General features: G+C 36.9%; 3 protein-coding genes, 2 long non-coding RNA genes and 2 other non-coding genes across 8 annotated transcripts; 5 read left to right on the top strand and 2 right to left on the bottom strand.

Annotated features, from left to right (window-relative positions):
* Positions 1-108: 108 nt before the first annotated feature.
* LOC111831302 lies at positions 109-236 on the top strand. The gene has a single exon (XR_002834558.1). It is a non-coding gene; the product is annotated as a small nucleolar RNA SNORD14 (small nucleolar RNA).
* Positions 237-296: 60 nt separating this feature from the next.
* Positions 297-426, top strand: LOC111831259. Its single transcript, XR_002834509.1, has one exon. It is a non-coding gene; the product is annotated as a small nucleolar RNA SNORD14 (small nucleolar RNA).
* A 426-nt stretch (positions 427-852) lies between these two features.
* LOC17890175 (crossover junction endonuclease EME1A) lies at positions 853-4,662 on the top strand. Its single transcript, XM_023784433.1, is given in 13 exon segments — positions 853-1,170; positions 1,374-1,517; positions 1,671-1,735; positions 2,018-2,117; positions 2,120-2,184; positions 2,258-2,411; positions 2,514-2,623; positions 3,222-3,397; positions 3,468-3,531; positions 3,617-3,735; positions 3,930-4,019; positions 4,105-4,219; positions 4,318-4,662. Coding segments are annotated over 13 exon segments (1,650 nt in total). The 5' UTR covers positions 853-911; the 3' UTR covers positions 4,507-4,662.
* Positions 4,663-5,129: 467 nt separating this feature from the next.
* LOC17889949 lies at positions 5,130-5,502 on the bottom strand. The gene has a single exon (XM_006295291.2). The coding sequence runs from the start codon at positions 5,462-5,464 to the stop codon at positions 5,228-5,230; it is 237 nt and encodes a 78-aa protein (XP_006295353.1). The 5' UTR covers positions 5,465-5,502; the 3' UTR covers positions 5,130-5,227.
* A 335-nt stretch (positions 5,503-5,837) lies between these two features.
* On the bottom strand, positions 5,838-8,502 carry LOC17888916. The gene is made up of 4 exons (XM_006293669.2): positions 7,397-8,502; positions 7,218-7,322; positions 6,092-7,126; positions 5,838-6,002 (listed from the first exon to the last, which is right to left on the bottom strand). Exons 1-4 carry the CDS (start codon positions 8,453-8,455, stop codon positions 5,913-5,915), a joined length of 2,289 nt encoding a protein of 762 aa, XP_006293731.1. The 5' UTR covers positions 8,456-8,502; the 3' UTR covers positions 5,838-5,912.
* A 1,395-nt stretch (positions 8,503-9,897) lies between these two features.
* On the top strand, positions 9,898-10,235 carry LOC111830975. The gene is made up of 3 exons (XR_002834239.1): positions 9,898-9,990; positions 10,072-10,121; positions 10,210-10,235. It is a non-coding gene; the product is annotated as an uncharacterized LOC111830975 (long non-coding RNA).
* A 23-nt stretch (positions 10,236-10,258) lies between these two features.
* LOC111830974 lies at positions 10,259-12,542 on the top strand. Of its 2 annotated transcripts, none has more exons than XR_002834238.1 (4): positions 10,259-10,272; positions 10,722-10,755; positions 11,021-11,070; positions 11,441-12,542. It is a non-coding gene; the product is annotated as an uncharacterized LOC111830974 (long non-coding RNA). The 2 variants fall into 2 exon arrangements; XR_002834237.1 differs by having other exon boundaries at positions 11,478-12,542.
* The last annotated feature ends 1,235 nt before the right edge of the window (positions 12,543-13,777 follow it).

Genomic DNA, 13,777 nt, shown 5'->3' on the forward strand with positions numbered 1-13,777 from the left:
TTCTTTAAGTTGTTCTGCATATGTTTCTTGTTCTTGGATTTTAAAGTATGATTTTGACTGGTATCTTTGGTTGGAAACTCGAGTTAACGTATGATTCTTGTTCGTGTGGGTCGATGATGAAAGAATAAGAAGGCTTGTTTCTCAAAACATTCGCAGTGGCCGCCTAAGGGCTTTCGCCTTTCGCCAGGCTTGAGAGCCAAATGCTGTTCTTTATCCTTCCTTGGATGTCTGAGACTCTCTGTATCTACTACAGTCTAGTTTAGTACTTAGTTATGTTGTGTATATATATCAAGGAGGATCGATGAGGATAAAAGCAAAAAGGCTTTGTTTCTCAAAACTATTCGCAGTGGCCGCCTAAAGCTTTCGCCTTTCGCCGGGCTTGAGAGCTAATGCTGCTTCTTTCTCCTTCCTTGGATGTCTGAGATCCTCTAAATCAATTAATTATCGTATTGTTTGGTCTCTAACGATTCTTCTTGGTTTCTTTCTTCCATTGTACATGTATTGAATGATCTGCAGAGGTTAAATTAGATAATCTGATGGTGAACTTAACGAGAAAATGGTTCAAAGATTACGTTGTTACAATCTCTTGAATCAGTTTGCCTGACGAGTGAATAGTGATGATGCCAACTTGGAAGCTTTGGTAATTTGTGGAACATAATTTGTTTTAATATTAATCACACAATTAAGTTTAATAGAAAAGGTGATATTAAAATCATATAAACCCATCAATATCTCAACATGAAAGCTTCTTAACCAAGCTAAGATCATACATTTAAAGAATAAAGTAAAGCTTGTAGCCAAACACTCTTAAACCTCTGACGAATCGTTATATCACACTGATGTTTTTTTTTTTTATCGGTAATCCCGCCTTCATTGCCAAAATTCAAATTCGAGTTTCTCTCTTTCTCACAATGAGCGATCCCATTCTGCTCTCCGACAGCGAGGATGAGGATACTCCACCACCGTTGAAGAGGGCTCGAAAGAATCCTACACCTTCGATTTTGAACTTGGATGACGATCCGTCACCGCCGAAGCAACCGCCGGGATCTGCTTCTACTCCATTGTTCGTCGTCGACGAGAATCCTCTCTCTGATGATGTCGCTGTCGTCAAGTCTTCTTCCTTTGGTTCCGGTATCGGAGTTTCTTCACACCGTGAGCACAAATTTTCCGGTAAGTTTAAGTTCCGGAATCGAGAATTTTCTCAGTATGTAGGGTTCGTCTGTGTTGGTTATGCTGAAATAGTTTCGTTTATAGGGGAATTGATACTTGGGCAGAATCTTTTATTCCCAATTTTTGGGATTTCTGATGAAATCGTTCTGTTCTTGCTAGGGTTTTACTGTTTTGCTGAGATTTTGTTTTGGAAATCTGATTAGGAAGACGAGTTATATCTCTTGAGTCGGATTCTGAAGACAGTCCTGGACCTGGGACTTCAAAAAAGTATGAACCCGTGGATGCTGATTCTTGGAAACAACAACGTTGTGAATTGGAATTTGGATCCACTCATGCTGCTGCTTCTGGTGAGGTTAACTATGACCTGAATACAAACCAATAGATATGCTTACCCTGGAATTAAAGTTATGAACTACAATAAACACATGCCTGATGAACTTTCAGTTGTAAAGGGTAGTCTCTCCCCTACTTAGAAATTGCTTGTTGTTGTTTACTTTCAGATGATGATACTAGTTGGATGCAGCGAGCTAGTTTTCGATCTTCACCGTCTAAGGATGCTATTGAGGTACTTATCCGCAAAGCATTCTGCACCCATACCATATTCTTCATCATGATGGGTACCTGATTAAGGAATTGTTGGCTCTTCTTGAGATTCTTGCTGCTTTGTTTTAGAGGATTGGGACTATTTTGGATTCTCATGTGTCATCTGTTTGCTTATATTGGGCATTGCTAGTTACGTCTCTCTTTCGTTTGGTGCACCATCATTGCGCTGATCTTACTACCAAATGGTACAAGCTGTATAATTTATTAATTGCTCATTGTTATTTTCATTACTTGCAAAAATCAGGTAGATTCTGACCATGAAAATGGATATACAAGCGTTGAGAAAATGGGTCGACAGAAGCAGACAAGAAGTTCTAAAACTACATCTCTTTCTGCTGATGCATTGTCGAAAAAAAGATGTTAAAAGATGAAAAGATCCGCGCTACTGAAGAAAAGAAGCTAAGAAAAGAAGTGAGCTTTGTTTTACATAATATGTCTATTTTATGTTCCATGGATTAATAGTCAATTAACTTCCATCATCCAGCGAGAGAAACAACTGAAAGCTGCTTCGAAAGCAGAAGATGCTGAGCATAAACAGTCGGAGAGGGAAAAGCAGAAATGGGCAAAGTCTAAGGATAAAACACTTAAATCTATCGTCGCCTTGATTGACAATAAAGTGGCTGAAGAATCCTTTGGAGGTAAGGACTTTCTCCATTCTACGTATCATTTCTTCAACATAATTCTCAAGATTGGGTAGTTTATCACTTAAGTATGGTAACTCAGTGCTTCAGTTATTACAGGACCTCTCATTTCGAGGTTGAAAGTGAAAGGCATTACTTACCATATAAACCCTAATCCAATTGAGAGATCCATTGTGTGGACAATGACACTTCCTGAGGATGTTGAGCAGGTACGATAAAATCTCAGGCAATTTGTAGTATGGGCCAATGTTAATCAATAGGCTTGCATCTTGAATCTCATAATTGCAATATATTTGATGACAAGTGATTCTTAGAAACCAGTACTTGCTACTGTTACCAATTCCCCAATATGTTCTGCATCTCTGTTTCCAGTGAGGATAACCTTGGTAGTTGAACATTGTGTTTTTTTTCTCTGATTTATGCACCATACTCTTCTGTGTTGCAAATTTCGTTTCATCATACTTTTGGCTAGGAAATCGAGCTATGATTCTTGTCTCTGCATTGTCTTCAAATGTCACGATGATTGAAATGACTTCTTAAACTTTAAAGTTCAATGTAACTGTTTGTGTGTTTCAGGTATAGACATATTGGCTTTGTTTGTCAAATTATTCTTACTGTGTGTTTCAGTTATAAGTTTTTTTATACCTCCATCTTTAAGAATGAGATATGTGCTTATTAGAAAGTAACTGATCAAAGATGACTGCATAAAGAAATATATCCCTTGTGCCTTAGAAGATTATAATGTGAATCAGCTGTACCTGGTGTTTTCTTATTCTCTTGATTTGCATCTTCTTTTATCTATTGCAGACTTTGCCCCAAGGGCCCAAGATTCCATATGTTTTACTTTTGTATGAGGCTGAAGACTTTTGTAATCTTGTTGCTAATAAAGAACTTCTAGAAAGTGTCTCCAGAGTTCGTGACGAATACCCATCTTATAAAGTGTGCTACCTCACCAATAAGTTAATGTCCTACGTAAACAAAAAGTAGGTTTGAGAAGGTAATTTATTTTTGCATTAATGTTTCCGTCCTGAAGCTGAAAAATCTCTCTTCTAGGGAGAGGGTTGAGTACAAGGACCCTGTAAATTGCAGTGGTTGGAGTAAGCCTCCTATTGATGAGGTAACAGTTCCTAATCAAAATGTGTTTAGAGGAACACTCTTTCATGCACCTTTTATGTCCTTAATAAAGATCTGATGTGTTGCAGGCACTTGCAAAATTAACTACTCATTATGATGGAGTACATTCCAGGCATTGTGTAGATGATGCTGAGGTGGCTGAACATGTTGTTCGTTTAACAAGTACTTTGGCCCATTGTCAATTCAGGTACTAATATATATGCTATTTCAATTTTGTTTCCAAATATTTTGATTTGATATGATGCCCAATGAAAGTTCCATTTTCTTTCCTCCCATCAAACATATCCAAAAATCTTTTGTAAGAGATCCGGAACCTCAATATTAACCAGAAATTATCTCTGCGTTAACGTTCTTGATTCTTAAGTAAGCTGTGATGCTCAGGAAGAAGTTAACTCGGTTATCAGTATGCGCTGATGGTACATATATGAACAAGAATGCAGCTGATAAGCACTTGTTTAGAGAGAGCGTATGGTAGAGTAATCTGAACTCATTTTCAATTGTGATCTTAATTAATTCACCTGCAGTGTTTAATCAGTAATATGCATTGCGTCGATAGGTTGAAAGTGTTGGTAGCAATACCAAAGGTACAGGCAAAATACGCTGTAGCAGTGTCAAAGAAATACCCATCCTTGAAGTCACTTCTTGAGGTTTATATGAATCCTAACATGTCGGTGAGTAAACACATACTAGGGATTTGACTTCCCAGTTTGTTCCTAATGGCTTCTGATGCAATTTTTGTGCTGTTGGTTAAAAAAAATTTGGGAAACAGGTTCATGACAAGGAGTTTATACTAAAAGACTTGAAAGTAGAAAATTTAGTAGGAGAAGACGGAAGGGTAGGTGAGGCCTGTTCGAAGCGGATATACAGAGTGCTTATGTCTGAAGATGGAACCATTAAGACTGATGACGTTGTAAATGGTGCTGGTTCCTTCACACTTCCTCCATATGACTTAGACTAGAACTAAGAGAACATTAAATAGTCTCATAACTCTCTCTGTCAGACAACAGAAGAATGATTGCGTCTGAGATTTGTTTTCCTTTTGTATATGTATGCAAGTTCATTATGTTATGTGTATGCCCTGAATCGTTTTATATATCTTGATTTTGTTGGTAAAGACTTAAGAATGGTATTATTAGTATATGTAATTTTACCATCCACATCAATTGTGCCTTGAATAAGTAAACATGTTCTTGAGGCCTTAAGGCAAAAATTCACTGGAACTTAAAGAGGATGGTGCAAGAAAGGCCTGCATAATAGATTAGTTCAACTTGTGATCTCCAGGTCATATCCGACTACTTGCGTTATTTGTGATGAGAAGTTGTGTGGAAAGGCTGTGTCATGTGTGACTTGTGAAGAGATCTATCATCCTCAGTGTATTGACCTTACTTGGTTCTGTCTCTGAACTTAGTTTTCTTGAACAGCCTATTAGTGTTTCATTGAGTCTGTTTTATCTTTTGTTGGTGTTGTTATAAGTTTAGTTGTTGTATACTCTTTTGTGAACTATGAAGGTCCTATTTGATCTTGCTTCTATGTTTCTTTCATACACAGACCCTTTTGGCTTTGTAAGAGGACACAGTTTGATTAGTTTTCGCAAGAAGACTTTTATTGATTAGTTTTTACTTAAAACATGTCTTTATCATTACATGAAAGGAACATATATGCACATATTTTACAGAGATCTAGCCGGTACCGGTAACACCAAGGTCCTGCTTCTTGTCATCTTTACCAGCACCAAAGACAGGTCCGCCAAGACCCGCAGCATCAGAGACCTTGTCTTGAATCTTGTCGACTTGAATCCCACCTTCGTCTTCCTTTGACTTTATATCAAGCTTCGTCTTGTTCTGTCCTCCTTCCACTGACTCATACGTTGTCGCCGTTCTTGAACCCATCGGCTCTGCTCCTTGTGCTCCCGACATTTTTACCGATCTCTCTAACTTAGTTTCCCCTTTTTGTCCACACCAAAACAATTTTATATCCTCATGCCACGGTCTTGAAACCTGCCACCTGGCCAAGACGTGGTAGCTCTTCAGAAGGTTAGACCTATCTTGTTGGTTACGTGTCTTAAGTAAGTCAAAAAGGACTTGGCTTTGACCCTTATCATCTGTTTGGATTTACGCTTCTTGATTTGTTCTTGAATTAAAGTCATGAACATTTGCTTTGTAGGTGTGAACCAGGACTAGACGCAGGCTATTGCCTTCTTTGTGAAATCAAACTTGTCAATCAGAAGAATGAGAACCACAAATTCAAGATCCAACAAATAGACATGATGCAAACTTAGCCCCCAAAATGGATCATAAACATAACTCACTGAAGATGCATTTCAGAGAGGAAAGCAGAACATTACTTCACAAAGACTCATCATAACTAACTAAAAAGGTCAAGGAGATCACGCTCAAGGTACATAAGATAGATGTCTTCAACTTGTTCTTCTTCCGTTGCTTCCTCACGGTCGTCCTGTTTGAATCCGACAAAAAAAACTAAATGATGAAACTGAAAGAAACTTTTCGTTTAAATGTCTACAAGATAATCAGTTAATTCTTTACCTTAGAAATTATATCCTTAGTGTCAAATCCTTCGTCGCAGTGGTAGCATGAGTAAAATATATCATCCATGTATGAATCACGGACAGACCATTTTACTCTGTGAGAAGTGTATCCTTGTGTAAGAGTATGCTGATGTTGTTGGTTCTTCACATTAGATGGAAATCCAATACACTCTACGTGAGCACTGAACTTACAGTCGTCAATACATCCATAGAACGACACACCACATGGTCTAGTGCACACACTGCAAGCTCGAGTCACCCTCAAATCATTGTTCCAAAAGTTATAGAGATAGTGGCTATGAGACTTGACCTTTCTTGGTGCTATGATCACTGCTTTGATGCAACCAATATGGAAATTGATTTTGCAAATGGAACAATGGTAGACATACTTTGTTGTAATATTCATTTGGCAGGCAGTGCACTTGGACTCAGTTTCAAGTGAAGTTATTGCTAGCATGTGATCAGAATGAAGTGGATGACCAACTAGTACTTGCCTCCCAACTTGGATACACAGAGGATGATATATATCTTTACACGACACACATGACAAAGCTTTTCCACACAGCTTCTCTTCACAAATAGAACAAGCAATAGGATATGACCTTGAGACGATAAGTTCAAACAAGCTGTGTTTTTCTAGTATGCAAAGTCCTACCAATGTTCCAATGATTTTCTGACCCCTGTGTAACGCACCATGCATCTTCTTATCTTTCAAAACACAACTGATGTCGATGATATAGTTGCATGTACGACAGAAGAGATTGAACCCTTCTACATCCTTTTTGCAGGAGTCACACTTTCTTTGCCTCCATCTAGGGGAGTTTGGTAGAAGGGTCAAAGAATGGTTCAAATGAAATTGATGCTTTGATGGTCGTCCAAGCTCTGCACAGAAATCATGTGATTGGAAGCTACATGTCTCACATTTGCAAGGATTATCATGTATCTTCGTACCACACATGTTGCAGTTTCCTTCTTCCTCAAGCTCACTCATGTGAGCTAGTCTCATCACATGAACATGACTGAAGCTACTAACCTGAAGCATATATTTGAAAACAGTTTAGCGAAAGACAATGTTTCACACTAATGTATTTGAACTATTAAATATAATTCAAAAGAAGCCATACCAGTAACCTATCTTCAAATTCACTGGTTTCAAGGTCTTCTTTGAGATTTTGGTTACTTTTGCTGCAAGAGTACAAATCTTTCAAGCACAATGGAGAAGGCTCTTCCTGTTAGTTATGAATAAGAGTTACTAGCTCATCATTGTCATCATCGCTATAAGAAAAAAACAGAGTTGTATTACCTCACGTAGAATGCATTCAGTGTGACCAAGAAAATCACATTCTTCACAAGAATATGCAGGATGTCCTGAAACCATCATCGTCTCACAAACACCACAATACTCGAAAAAATCTTCCTCGGCTCCGACTCTTTTATATTTAAGTTGATGGATGTGATATGACTTCTTGACCACGTATTCAGGTACCTCAATACACTCGGTGTGAGACCTCAAATCACATACGACGCAAACATAATAGAATCTGTTATAAATCACAGTTTCTCCGCATATCAGACATGGACATTTTATTCTATCATCAACGACACGACGAGAACTCTCTGCATAAACCAGCCTGTGTTCATGAGACTTATACAACAAACCTCGCAGCAAGGCATCTGCACATCTCAGATGAAGGTAAAACTCACATTCAATGCAACCAAATGGGACACCAACAAATTTGCCATGGCATGCTTTACAAGATTTGCTACCGTCAAAAGTTTGTATGTAGTCAAGTCTTTTGAGACTGTGGATAGGATGCATAGGATGTTTGATCTCTGTAGGTAGATTAAGACAACGCTCGTGGAAGAACATGTAACAGTGGACACAACCGTAACATATTGCAGTGAAAGAGAGAGGTTGCTCACAGAGAAGACAAGAGCCTTTGGAGTCTGGTCCTGGCCGACATCTTTTAAGCAAGTGTTCATGGCTGTAATGGAGCAGCTCTTTGGCTTCCCAACCTTTTGTTATGCTCTTCTGAAGTGCACAAGTCAAATCAAGATAGATCTCACACTTGCTACACTCGTAGTAGTATGTTCCGGAAGACATGTTTCCGCACCCGACGCAGACCATGTATTTGGTGTTCCGGTCAGCTTCGCCGATACGAAACTCGAGAGGGTGCTCAGGATGAAGATGGTGTGACATCTTGAGGGGAAGGTCCGAGCAAGGTTTGCAGAGATCAAAGTTACAAGGGTCGCAGGAGGATTCAACAGGTTCATCTTTGAAGCAGATGTTGCAGATCCCATTTGAGATGATCTTGGGTGAGGTTAACTCGCATTCATGGGATCCGTGTTGGATCTTTCCCATCGCAAATGTGAAAAGTCAACCAAGAAAATGTTGAGTTACTCTGTTTGTTCTTTTCTTTTTGGTTCTCAACAGAGCACTAGCTCATATCATGTTTGTCTTAATTTAACTTTACATAATTAACTATTTTATTTTTGGTCGTACTATACTATATTTAAGGAGCTAGTGCGATCTACATATTGTTAAATAAGAAATTTCATATTCAATTATTTACATTAGATGTAATCGAAGATGAACTTAATTAAATAACAAAATGTAGGAGTGATTTTGTCGAAACTTACTTTTATTATAGAGTTTGGTAAAATAACAAAAGATGATAGTGATTAGTTGGAAACTTTTACGGTAGATTTTAGTAAAATAACAAAACATGAGAGTGATTGGTTGCATTTTCTAGTGTAAATTTGTGATTTTTAAAAAAACTCATATTTAGCTGATTTTTTGTTTAAACGATTTAAATCATTTGAACGAAATAAGAAAATAAACAGTGAGTTTAGAGGCATGATTAGGACTTTAACTTTTATGAAATAAGATCAACTAATCTAACTTAAAAAAAACAGACTAAAAAATTACCAATTCAATTTGTTAGGGATTTTTTTCTTCCAACAAATGTGACAGTTTTTTATTTATTTTGCTAGATGATATCTTTTAGTCTCTAATTTTGATGACTTTAATTTTTTATTAATTGCTATTTTTTTTGGTGGCATTTAAAGGAATACATGTAATATAACAAGTAATTGGGGTATTAGACTTTGAAGACAGTAAAATAAAATAAAAAGTATTTAAAGTCTGAATGGCTAGACTACATCTCTTACAAGTTTTTTTTTTGAATGAATGTTAAATTTATTCAACCAAAAAAACCTTTTTTACAAGCAAGTATGCAACTTTGAGTTAAAAATTTGCTTGTATTATTATATGTGATAAGTTTATTTTCATCTCAATTTTAATGGAACATAGATAATAGTATAATACATTCAAACACATAATTTATGGAAAAAAGAATGAGAGGAACGAAGTCAAAATTTTGAATTTTTCCTAAAGTGTTCGTTCTCTTCTGCAAAAGAGCCAGACTAGTTTTTCAAATTTGAATTTTAAATTAATGGATGTTATTGAAAGCCCATTAAGAAACTCATTTAAACTGTCTAGATAGACTATATGACCGTTTATGAGAAAACGTTATTTTGTTTCTGCGTTTGATTACATTGCCAATTCAAAAAAAGAGGAAAAGTTAATCGTGGAAATGTGCAGAACCGTCTGATTGAAGTATCGAATGAACCAACGGCCAATATATGTTTAATTATAGCCGTTAATGAAACGCGATGAATCAACGGCCAATATATGTTTAATTATAGCCGTAATTGAAACGCGTTATATCAAAACGCAACGTTATATATTAGGAAGCAATATCACTTTTTTTTTTGGTTACGAAACAAAATTTTCCTTTTCTTTTTTCTCCTCTCTCTCTCTCTCTCTCTCGAATGAAGAATGAAGAATGCTTCGACGACGGTTGAGGAGATTCATGTTAAACAATCTTAAGACTGGTATGCAATTTCAACTTCTCTGTATCGCGATTATACAAGTTTTTGTGAAATCGTTCGGGTTTTGATTTTGGGTTGATTCAGGCACGAAACGATTACAATCTGTTGGGGTTCTTCTTCCTCGCGGTGATCTGGTTAGGTTTCTTCCTCCGATCCTTTTCGTGTTTTCTAATTTTATTTTAGGGTTTTTAGAATTGACTAATCGTTCTTGTTATGGTACAGATCTAGGGTTTTGAGGCACATTCAACGGTTTGGTTTCTTCTTCTTCCTCCTCGGTGTTGATTGGTTAGGTTCCTTCCTCCGATCCTCTTTGTGTTTTCTATTTTTATTTTAGGGTTTTTAGAATTGACTAATCGTTCTTGTTATGGTACAGATCTAGGGTTTTGAGGCACATTCAACGGCTTGGTTTCTTCTTCTTCCTCCTCGGTGTTGATTGGTTAGGTTCCTTCCTCCGATCCTCTTCGTGTTTTCTATTTTTATTTTAGGGTTTTTAGAATTTACTAATCGTTCTTGTTACGGTACAGTTCTAGGGTTTTGAGGCACATTTGACGGCTAGGTTTCTTCTTCTTCCTCCTCGGTGTTGATTGGTTAGTTTTTTTCATCTTTATCCTCTTCGTGTTTCTTCATCTGATCCGAAGTTCTCTATTTCACTTTGATGTGCAAACGTAAGATTGGGTTTTCGGTTTTTAATTCTTGTCTGATACTAACTGTTTTGTAATTAAACTTTGTTACAGGAATCGAGTCTAACCCATGAAGCTTGGCGACGAGGTATGTCTCTGCCTTATCCGTTTTTTTTTCCTGTGCTTTGGTTTTGTATTTTGTGTGTTCTCTGCCTTACAATTGATTAGTCCATTAATGATCTTATTTGAGTATTTGATTTCTGTATATTATATTGTGATGTTGGAATCAAGATTCTTGTTTTTGTGTGTTCTTGATCCAATTGTTAGTTTTCTTCATCTGATCCTCTTCGTGTTTCTTCCTCTGATCGTTGTCTCAATGCTAATTGTTCTGTACTTAAACAATGTTTTTACAGGGAGATTATGTTTCAGTCTAACCCATGAAGCTTGTCTCAGCTTCGAAGAGGTATTTCTCTGCCTTTTACACGGTTTTCTTTTTCCTTTTGTGGTTTTGGTTTTGTATTTTGTGTGTTCTCTGCCTTGATCAGTCCATTTATGATCAGATTTTTGTGTTTTTGTTTTTCGTTTTCTGTTTTTTGATTTTTCGTTTTTTGTTTTTTGGTTTTCGTTTTTTTTGTTTTCTTGATCCAACAACAAAAAGTGATTATTCACTTTAATAAGAATCCAGATCCGTTTTTGGTTTTTGGTTATTGGTTACTTGGTCTACGGATTCTTATGTTGGAGCTTTTAGTTTTTTTTTTTTTTTTTTTTTTGTCGGCTGGAGCTTTTAGTTTTTTTATGTTTTCGTTTTTGTTTTCTTTCAAAACCCAAAAAAGATCAAAGGCAGACACTTATGTAATAGTGTTCTGTCAGATTCTATTTTGGGGACATTGTCCCAAGGGAAATGGTGAACTGTGGGCTTGGTAGTGCATGCATGTTGCGAGTTGGAAAAGAGGGCTATTTGTTGGGAAGAGATTAAGACATAAGACAATAAAGAACCAAAAGACATGAAAGAACAAAAGTCATGGAAGTTATGGGCTTGGTAGTGCATGCATGTTGCGAGTTGGAAAGAGGTTTGATTTGTTGGAAAGAGATTAAGACATAAGACAATAAAGAACCAAAAGACATGAAAGAACAAAAGTCATGGAAGTTATGGGCTTGGTAGTGCATGCATGTTGCGAGTTGGAAAAGAGGTTTCGATTTGTTGGAAAGAGATTAAGACATAAGACAATAGAGAACCAAAAGACATGAAAGAACCAAAGAGTTCTCAAGTTTGGTACCCTCGGCTTTGGAATTCAAAGACAAAAGAATGGGAATGAGAGGTTGAAGACATAAGACATGAAAGAACCAATAGACATGAAAGAACATAAGGCATGGAAGTTATGGGCTTGGTAGTGCATGCATGTTGCGAGTTGGAAAAGAGGTTTCGATTTGTTGGAAAGAGATTAAGACATAAGACAATAAAGAACCAAAAGACATGAAAGAACATAAGGCATGCAAGTTATGGGCTTGGTAGTGCATGCATGTTGCGAGTTGGAAAAGAGGTTTTGATTTGTTGGAAAGAGATTAAGACATAAGACAATAAAGAACCAAAAGACATGAAAGAACATAAGGCATAAAAGTTATGGGCTTGGTAGTGCATGCATGTTGCGAGTTGGAAAAGAGGTTTCGATTTGTTGGAAAGAGATTAAGACATAAGACATTAAAAAGCCAAAAGACATGAAAGAACCAAAGAGTTCTCAAGTTTGGTACCCTCGGCTTTGGAATCCAAAACACAAAAGAATGGGAATGAGAGGTTTAAGACATAAGACATGAAAGCACCAATAGACATGAAAGAAAAGGCATGGAAGTTATGGGCTTGGTAGTGCATGCATGTTGCGAGTTGGAAAAGAGGTTTCGATTTGTTGGAAAGAGATTAAGACATAAGACATGAAAGAACCAATAGACATGAAAGAACATAAGGCATGGAAGTTATGGGCTTGGTAGTGCATGCATGTTGCGAGTTGGAAAAGAGGTTTCGATTTGTTGGAAAGAGATTAAGACATAAGACATTAAAAAGCCAAAAGACATGAAAGAACCAAAGAGTTCTCAAGTTTGGTACCCTCGGCTTTGGAATTCAAAAGACAAAAGAATGGGAATGAGAGGTTTAAGTGAATAGACATGAAAGAACCAATAGACATGAAAGAAGAAGACAGTGAACTTAGAGCTAATAGACCAAAGGCTCAATGAAGTCTAGCCAAGTATTAAGACAAGAAAGTAGAGATACAAATTTGGTACCCTCGGCTTTGGGAGTCAAAAGACAAAAGAATGGGAATGAGAGGTTTAAGACATAAGACATGAAAGGCTTTGGGAGTGAAAAGAAAAAAGAATGGGAAAGAGAGTTAAAGACAAAAGACATGAAAGAACAAGACAGTGAACTTAGAGCTAATAGACCAACGGCTCAATGAAGTCTAGCCAAGTATTAAGACAAGAAAGTACAGCTACAAATATGGTACGCTCGGCTTTGGGAGTCAAAAGACTAAAGAATTGGAATGAGAGTTAAAGACATAAGACATGAAAGGCTTTGGGAGTAAAATGAAAAAAAGAATGGGAAAGAGATTAAGACGAAAGACATGAAAGAACCAATAGACATGAAAGAACAAGACAGTCTTTGGGAGTGAAAAGTAAAAAGAATGGGAAAGAGATTAAGACGAAAGACATGAAAGAACAAGACAGTGAACTTAGAGCTAATAGACCAATGGCTCAATGAAGTCTAGCCAAGTATTAAGACAAGAAAGTAGAGCTACAAATTTGGTACCCTCGGCTTTGGGAGTCAAAAGACAAAAGAATGGGAATGAGATGTTTAAGACATAAGACATGAAAGGCTTTGGGAGTGAAAAGAAAAAAGAATGGGAAAGAGGGTTAAGACAAAAGACATGAAAGAACAAGATAGTGAACTTAGAGCTAATAGACCAACGACTCAATGAAGTCTAGCCAAGTATTAAGACAAGAAAGTAGAGCCACAAATTTGGTACCCTCGGCTTTGGGAGTCAAAAGAGGAAAGAATGGGAATGAGAATTAAGACATAAGACATGAAAGGCTTTGGGAATAAAAAGAAAAAAGAATGGGAAAGAGATTTTAGACAAAAGACATGAAAGAACGAATAGACATGAAAGAACAAGACAATGAACTTA

This window comes from Capsella rubella, unplaced genomic scaffold (genome assembly GCF_000375325.1).
Source record: "Capsella rubella cultivar Monte Gargano unplaced genomic scaffold, Caprub1_0 scaffold_4, whole genome shotgun sequence".
In the NCBI taxonomy this organism is placed as follows: Eukaryota; Viridiplantae; Streptophyta; class Magnoliopsida; order Brassicales; family Brassicaceae; genus Capsella; species Capsella rubella.

Excerpts from the sequence above, each read along its gene's own strand:
- LOC17889949 (XM_006295291.2), bottom strand. The coding sequence starts at position 5,464 with ATGTCGGGAGCACAAGGAGCAGAGCCGATGGGTTCAAGAACGGCGACA.
- LOC17888916 (XM_006293669.2), bottom strand. The coding sequence starts at position 8,455 with ATGGGAAAGATCCAACACGGATCCCATGAATGCGAGTTAACCTCACCC. Across the intron at positions 7,127-7,217 it reads AATTTGAAGATAGGTTACTG|GTTAGTAGCTTCAGTCATGT; the intron begins GTATGGCTTCTT and ends TATATGCTTCAG. Across the intron at positions 6,003-6,091 it reads CTAAGGATATAATTTCTAAG|GACGACCGTGAGGAAGCAAC; the intron begins GTAAAGAATTAA and ends GGATTCAAACAG.